The sequence below is a fragment of the Papaver somniferum genome, chromosome 7 (assembly GCF_003573695.1).
Source record: "Papaver somniferum cultivar HN1 chromosome 7, ASM357369v1, whole genome shotgun sequence".
Lineage (NCBI taxonomy): Eukaryota > Viridiplantae > Streptophyta > Magnoliopsida > Ranunculales > Papaveraceae > Papaver > Papaver somniferum.
Window position 1 is genome coordinate 72,018,552 of NC_039364.1, and position 8,928 is coordinate 72,027,479.

General features: G+C 39.1%; 1 protein-coding gene across 1 annotated transcript; it reads left to right on the plus strand.

Annotated features, from left to right (window-relative positions):
* Positions 1-1,363: 1,363 nt before the first annotated feature.
* LOC113297593 lies at positions 1,364-3,396 on the plus strand. Its single transcript, XM_026546119.1, has 6 exons — positions 1,364-1,703; positions 1,788-2,000; positions 2,089-2,255; positions 2,387-2,471; positions 2,941-3,009; positions 3,137-3,396. Exons 1-6 carry the CDS (start codon positions 1,578-1,580, stop codon positions 3,305-3,307), a joined length of 831 nt encoding a protein of 276 aa, XP_026401904.1. The 5' UTR covers positions 1,364-1,577; the 3' UTR covers positions 3,308-3,396.
* The last annotated feature ends 5,532 nt before the right edge of the window (positions 3,397-8,928 follow it).

An 8,928-nucleotide genomic window follows, 5' to 3' on the forward strand; every position in this document is an offset into this window, starting at 1 on the left:
TGACCAGTGACGCAAAGGTAGTGATACACTTTAAAGACATTTGGCTAAGTAATGAAGCTTATTGGCCGACAAAATGAAGTTTCATTGAGAAAGACATGACATGCCAAGTTGATAAATGCAACATTCGATGTTGGTATTGATGCATATCCATGGAATTGAGTTGACCCAAACTCAAGGATGATGCAAGAGTGAAGAATAGACCAAGAGTTGGTCCATGCATTATTTCAAGGCAGGTTAAAGCTTGAATAATGCAAACAAGCTAGTAATGCAAGAGTGGCATGACTATTGTCGAGCAATTGGTGAAGTAAAGCAAGAATAACGCATATGAGCATATGGAGCGTATTGGCATAAGTTAGCAATCATTTTGGTATGAATTTGACTTAGCTAAAGTGTCCTAGAAAGTTCAGAGAAAGGCCAAATGCGGTGAGGCACAAAAATGACATAAAAGTGGCGCATTATGGCTCAAGTGTTGTTTATTGGCTTTGCAAGCATGCCAAAGGTGCGAGACGAGTTGGAAGGTTATGAAATGAGTTCATAACCTTACTAGAGTGTCCTTAACCATTCAAGACAAGTGTGGCTTCAATCTCCAAGACAACACAAAAGATGGCAGTTGAAAAGCAGATTAGCGGTTAGGAAAACTACCTGTGGACATGTGTCTGTCTGTAGGATGTGCATGCGGTTGCACAGAAGTTTTGACCTGATCTTTAGCATTATAAATAGCTTAGAAATTAATAAGTTGAGGGTTGTTCATTTGAGAGAAGAACCACTGATTGTAGAGAGTGTTTTAGGTATTCACCAAGAGGGTGAATGTCCTGTTTTGGTCCATGTAATGGACGAGTTTTGTAATCTTCCCTTAGTGCAATAAAATTGGTTTGTTGCAGTATTCTTTGTGTTCATTGTGTTGCTGATTTGTGTGAGAATTGTTCAAGTACATGGCAGAACCTCTTATGCTTATGGGGGCATGAAGAGTCAGAGAGAAAGAAGAAAAGACTTACGTTGTGCAAAGCCTTTAGAGTAAAGACAGATGTTTATTTTGATGCAAGTATGCAAGGCCGAGTGATTATGGGTAAAGTTGATTCACTGAATCACAATCATCGCCGATCATGTCCCATGAAAATTTTAGGCGATTAAATGGACATGTGACACCTTCCATGATGGGCCCCAAAATGAACCTCTGCTAACTCCCATGTCTGGTGGGACTCGCCCCCTTGTGAGGGACGGTTTTGCATTGTTTTGTTATACGGTTTGTGTTGAATTACTCGAATTATTATTATTTTATTTTTTTTACTTTGCGTTTGGGGCCGCTGGCCCATGAAAAGAAAAGAAGCTTAGCTGGAAATGATGAACCTCAAAAAGAGCGAGGGTAGGGGAGTGTGGTTGCCATCCTCCCTGCCACTAAAAGGTTATCGGATTGGTGAGGGAAAAGAGGAACACTTCAACCACATCTCTTTCTTTATCTTTTTTTTTTTTTTTGTTACGTAGGCAAATTATCATTTGTTCATCACCGGGTAATCTAGCTTCTTCTCTTTTTCGCTGATCATTGTCATCAAAAAAAATAAAAAATAAAATCGTTTAAGATGGCATCAACCACAGCAGCTTCAAGCATATCTACTTTCTCCAAGAATCATTCTCCCAAATCTACTTCATCATCAACAACAACTCCTCTCGTAACATCCCTCCATCAAGCCAATTCTCAAAACCAGGTATAGTGCGCACACTTTGTTATTTATATCAGTTGCTACTTTGAATTGAGTTTTACCCTCCTCTCTCTAACTCCGTTTATCTAGAAAACGAGCTTCCGGGGACTCACACTGCAAGAAGCTAAAAAGGATATTACAGATTCCTTCATATCTAAAAGAAACACTAGTACTGGTTTCATCTCAAAGGGACGGTTGGAGATCAAAGCTAGAAGTACTGCTGCTAAGAACATTGAGGTTGAAGTTGATAAGCCATTAGGTCTGACTCTGGGTCAAAAACAAGGTGGTGGTGTTGTCATTACTGTGAGTACCTCTCTCCATCTCAATTCCACTAAAAAATTAGTTTGCTTGTTAATAAAACTTTGTAATTTTGGTTGTTCTTGTCTTCTAGGCTGTGGATAACGGTGGAAATGCAGCAAAAGCAGGATTGAAATCAGGAGACCAAGTGCTGTACACTAGCAGTTTCTTCGGGGATGAACTTTGGCCAGCTGATAAGCTTGGATTCACTAAAACAGCCATCAATGCAAAGCCTGATTCTGTCTACTTTGTCGTCAACAGGTCCTCTAACATCTTTCTCAAGTCTTTTAACATTGGATTGGAGCAGCAATTGTTATGGAATTGGGTTTCTAAAATTTTAGAGCTAAAACCGGAATGGTTTTATCATCATTTATAATCTTTGGGTTGTGCAGAGGTGGTGCCGATGTAGATGTTAAACGTTTGCCAAAACGCCCAGCACCGCCACGTTTTGGAAGGAAGCTGTCTGAATCACAAAAGGCAAGCATATATGGTTTTCCCGTCTATTTATCAACTCAATTACTCAACAATTACTAAATCGTGCATGCTATCTGTACATCGTAATTTGGATTCAGACTATTAAACAGAAATCGACCAACCCATGGTATCATCTTAAATAAACGTCATAGCAATCTGAATCCAGCGTATTTAGTCTGTAGCGCTCTTTGTCCAACGTTATTCGCACTCGTTACAACTTCTTTCATTTTACATACAGGTATCGTCGCCCAATGATGGCATCGGCTCTTTGATTTACAATTGATGCCTGTTAATAAAGGCTTTTAGGCTTTGACTGACCTCTCTCTCTCACTCTGCTTATCTAGCCCAAACTACACAACCGACTCTCTCAAACTCTTATCCCTGCAACCAAAGTACACAAAGAGACATGATTTATTTATTTTTATGTCCTTCATGTAGTTTACACTAATGTCTATGATTGTTATATATGTAGGCAAGAGCAACTCACATATGCCTCGATTGTGGCTTTATTTACACCTTACAAAAGCCTTTTGACGAGCAGGTAAAACACTCAAAGCTGAAACCATAAATTTTCTGTTCACCTTTTACATGCTACATATAATATAAATGCTGGCATACACATTAGCAGTCACTTTACTGATGAAAGTTTTAATTTGATCATCTTAAAGCCGGATGGTTATGCGTGCCCGCAATGTCTAGCCCCAAAGAAAAGATTTGCAGAATATGACGTCAATACTGGAAAAGCGATTGGTGGTGGTTTGCCACCTATAGGAGTTATCGTGGGTTTGATCGCCGGGATTGCAGGAGTTGGAGCTTTGCTTGTATATGGTCTTCAATAATTTGATGATTTTGATTCTAAGACTCTTATCTAATTATATATACTGGTATAAAGAAAATATCTATTTTTCTACCGCACCAAATTTTGGTACCTATTGTGCTAAATCTTGCTTTGTCTTTCTACAAAAACTAAAAATCTCGAAGCTAAGTTGAAGCACTGGAATTGAGTAACCATGCAGCTACAAATCTTAAGGCAGCTGGAGATGCAGCTACACATGCCACACTTTACTTTCTGACACGGATCATGTAAATGAAGATCTTCTTCAATTTCTTCAAGATCCTTTAGGGGAAGAAAAACACTCATGAAGGCATGGAGAACCAATGTAACTGCTTGAAGCAAAGATGTAAGAAGTTCAGGATAACATATGATGGTGCAGCTAATGGTTTCTTCTTCTGTTTTTACATGCACCGTCGGAAACCTAATTCCATCAAATCCCCTAGACACATAAATCCCACATTTAAAATTCTACATCCAAACCCACTATTAGTTTAAAAAAAAAAAGCATTGTTACTTTAATTTGGAAGTTAATAGCCTTGTTTAAAAACTATAAAAAGGAACTTCTTGCAATGCCACATGTCCATCCCGTTATACGAGTGTGTGTAGTAAAGTTGCATATAGGATTCGCCCATTCTCCCTTGAGCTTCAGGTCGGGAAGCGACTATGAAACTTTTCCTTGGGGATCGAGAAGTAAGCAAGTATCTCTGCCTACGTAGATGAGAAGCTAGTCTTTATTTTTCAATTTCTTTTACTTCTTGATAGCTGTGTCATTTTCGCCACTTAAGAACGGTGAAGAAAAATTACCAGATTCCATAAAAATATGTTTGAATATGATGATAGAACTCACGTTGACGTATTAACAAATTTCGATCTATGAAATCATTGTTGAATCACTACATGTCGATTTGGTTGGTTTATCGTCTGTGCGTTTAGCTTGGGGATCAAGCATTTACAAGTTAACGGAACAACATTTTTGAAAAGACGAGGGCACCTAAATACACCACAATCTTTTTAATATCAACCTATAAGTTGGGTTTCTTAAGTGATCATCTATGGACAAAGTCGAGAGAATACAACTTAAGTCATATATCTTGTGTGATTGTTTATGGACGAGGTCGTAACAATACGACAGCAAGATATTTACTTGACAATAGTTATGGTAATAACCGATTGATTATTAGGATCAAAGTCAAGTAATTTGGATTAACGTAAGTGTGTAATTTACTTAATTATAATAACAAATATATTGCAGAAAACAAAGTAAATGACACAGCAAGATTTTGTTAATGAGGAAACCATAAATGCAAAAAAAAAAAAAAAAAACGGACCTAGTCTAGTTTTGAATACTCTAAGAATTAAGCTGCTATACAAAATCTAATACCAACTTCGTATAGTTGAGACCAAGTAGACTACCCCTAGCTACTTAGTTTCCTCGGTATTCCCGCGCCTTCGACTTCTAGAGTCACACACGTGAATAGCAAGTCCTTTGGATCGTATTCCAAACAGCAAAGGAAGAATATGTTTAGTAACCACTCTAATAAATCTTTGCTATAAAGATATTGTTTGAGTTGTTGATAAAGGCTCTTCCGCTTAAACTAATAAACTCCTTTGTCTGGTTAGATCAACCTAAACTTTGATTACTGAAATAACCAACATTTAGATTTTCAATCAATCAATATAGATCTCGAAGAGAAACTATAAGGTGATGCCGATCTCACGCAACTAGACAATCAAGTCTATCAAAGATAAACACGATTCTAGTTGGATCCCAGCAGATCAAGGTTTGTATACACAATTCACAAGATACGAAAATTAATAAGAAAAACTTCATCGTCTTCAGATATTCGTTTGTCTTCAATAATAACCTGCACAACACAACTTGAAACCTCTTGTGATTAATCACACACAGAACGGATCTGTTAACAATGGATTATCACAAGATGTCTTTGGATCCGAAAATGGTTCAAAAGATCTCGTCGATACTTTGATCTAGTTTAAGTGAGCCTTATATCGGAAGAGAAGATTCTCAAGAATAAATAAACTAGGTGCAATCAAAGTTTCAACAACTGTTAGTCAATCAAATCAATAATCAAAAGTCTTGATCCCACAAAAGTCTTTAAACGAGTGGTCGTAAGAGATTTCGCCTAATTAGGGTACTTTCCTCTCCGGATAGATGGATCCACCAGAAATAACAAGAATGAAGTTTGCTTAGCTCTTAGGATAGCTTGCAAGAAATGCAAACTCAAGTATTTATAGACCAAGGTTGTTTACGCAACAAGGAAATTCCAAAACTAAAAATATTCTCAGGATATTAACATTCAAGTACGTAATTTCGGTTTTCATATTTCCAATTAATTACCAAACCATATTTACGAACACTCTTAGAAAACTTCTATTCTTAGTCTAGCACATTAACTAGTAATATTTTCCAGAGGATGTGCTTTAATTGCTGGTAATTAAAACATATATTATGAAAATCATAATTAAATGTTGTATGGGATCATCTTGAGTATGGGATCACCTTGAGTATCCAGGAATATCTTTGAACAATTAATGATAAGAGTTATGTACATGTTCGAATATGTTAATATCTGGAAGTTTCTCAGCAAACCCTAATTTCAAGCTTCACATAAAACATAAAGATATATGTGATTATCGGAAAATCGGTTTTGCTCCATGGGATCGGTTGTACCAAACTCACAATGTAAGTTGTGATCGGTTATACCATGTTTCCCAAACTAGGCTGTGACCGGTTACACCTTGCTTCCCAGAGTTAGCTTGTGATCGGTTACACATTACTTTCCGAGTTAGCTTGTGATCTGTTACACCTTGGTTTCCAAAGAAACTTGTGACCCGATTACAACTAACTTCCAAAATTAGCTTGTGATCGGTTACACCTTGCTTCCAAAAGCTAGCTTGTGACCAATTACAACTAACTTCCCAATGTAGCTTGTGATGGGTTACACTATGCTTTACAAAGTAGCTTGTGACCGATTAAAACATGCTACACAATATAGGCTATGACCGGTTATACCTCAAATCTCAACAAGTTAAGATAGGTTCTACCTTGTCATCTTATATTGGTCATTAAAAATATATTCAATAAAGAACCTGACCAATCATGATTTCTTTTCGATTATGAAACAAGTTCATATATGTACTTCCTTTAAACAAATGTTATAAAACATTGTTTCCTAGGGTGAAATCATACTTATATCTTACTCATAATCAAGTAACTAAATACAAATATTATGTTGATGTCGTATTTACGAAGTTCCAAAAGATAGGCATTTATACTTCTGTTTATGGGTAAAAACTGTTTCTGCTGGTTTAGGTAAATTTGGGTGTGTGGATGAGAAAAAAATCTAAACCTAAAAAACAAATGCACTGCATGGGAGTACTTTATATTCGAGAGATCAATCTGTACAATCCTGGCCTAAACCAAGAAAATGTTCGTTCCAGTCTTGCTTTGGTCACAAAGTGAAGGAGAAGGGGTGGTCTTAGGGAGGGAAGCGAAGAAGGTGTTGGGACCAGAATGGTTAATTCTGAAGGTGTGGCTATTTTATGACTTGTACCAGAATTTGGAACTGGCTTGTGGAATGAAAGCTATCAGTTCTTTGGTGTTTTTCTGGATACTGTGTTGTTCTAACCAAAACTTGTGTTTGGTCGAAAATATGTAAAACCTATTTATACAAGTCATATTGAACGCACCCTGATCTCGTAGAAAGTGGGACTGATTGAGTAATGGAGAAGCGGGATTATGTGTAAATGTCAGAGACCACGTTCCCACCATGGAGGAAACTGGTCAGTTTACACCCACTACTTCTTACCCCCACTAACTGCCCTGCTTTCTGACATTTTCTTATAATGGGCATGTTGCACGCCGCACATTGTAAACCGCCAGACCAATACCCTGATGAGCATCCCCCAGTTTGTGACATGTTTGATGTCTCGAGTGTTTTCATGGAAAACATGTAGCAGGTTGCTATGTGTGGAAATTCAAAGTCAGGACACTTGCCACGGGAGGTAGCACGTGATGTTGTTTGGCTTGTCTTAGTTAGTCGCCCAAAACTTGCCACAGGCCTGTCAATTTTGTGGCGAATTCGTACGGCTGAGATCGTAACTCATGAGAAAGGATGACCATTGATTATGGCCACATTCTGTTGGCGCCTGATGACATCACAGTGGAATCATTGGCACATGCCAGTGGCATATAGCGGCATGCCAGTGGCATAGTGGCGCCTGGCGTAGCCATGGCAGCTATTTTGACATATTGGTGTTAGACCCAAATATGGCTATGGAAACATTGGTCATGTTGCTATATCAAACTTAAGGCCTTAGGAGAATTACTTGACTTAGTTGGCGTGACAACTTTATCTAAATTAGGGTTTGGCATATCAAAACCCTAATTAGCGTACGACATGGCCGCGGCACGGTGGCACTTTATGCAATCGGTGCCATGGCCACATCAAAGGAACTATGGCAGGCCATAATATGGGAATAACCATAAGGCGCAAGGATGGCCATGGGTTATTATAGAATTGCGCCATTTTTAGGGTTTGGCGGGTCCCACATGGCTCGTGGCATGTTGTAGGGCCAAAGTAGCGTAATTGGTCCACGACTGGAAATTAGGGTTTCGACTAATGCCACTAAGGCAGAGCCGTTTAAAATACCCTAATTGGAATATGTCATGGCGTTTGGCCACGAACAAGGAGTGGGTTAGCACATTAGCGCGCTATTTATGGCATGTTGACACGATTGTCATGCTACTGCGGTAAAGTTGCACGTTTGGCATGTTTGGCATGTTTGGCATGCTAATGCGGCAAAGTGGCACGTTTGGCATGCCAATTAGTGTATTGGCGCGGCATGGCATGTTTGGCATGCCACTAGCACGCCGGAGCGGAATGGCACGTTTGGCATGCCAATTAGCATGTTGGCGCGGCTTTTGGGAAGCCAATTTGGCATCGTGACCATCTGGCGCAACTTTGCCTCTTTTAATACTGTGGCAGGTTTAAAACGACCTGATTGGTCAATTAAAAAGGCACGGGTGACCACACTTCTAGTGTGCGTGTGGCGGATTTAAAGCGACTTGATTGGCCTATGGGAAATAGGGCCGGCAAGTATGGTCCAGCCACAACTCATGTGCGTGTGGCGGGTTTAAGGCGACCTGATTGGTCGACAGGAAATAGGAGCCGGTTGAGCAACATGGGATGTGGCCACTTGCAAGTGGCGCCGGCTGGCCTATGGCATGGCCACACCTTCCTTTATTGCTGCTCCTATTCCGCGACTCCTTTTATTCCTTGTTTTTTTATTTTAGGTAGGATTTTGCACCTACTAATCCATGACGGATTAATTACCTAGTCCGCCTAGGCTTAATTTCGACAGGCAAGGTCTAATATACTGCGCAGGGCGCAAAACCCTAATTTTTGCAAATTAGTCAGGGTAATATCTGAATCTTGTGAATTATCACAAAATTGATTGAATTATATGTGTTGACACAGAGTTCTTTAAGTTCATTGCCAGAGAGCAGTATGATTTCCGATTAAATACTTTATACAAGGACCTTAACCTTGATACTTGGAAATTCGTGCTACTCTGCTGCGAGTGAACACAAATTGTCATGCC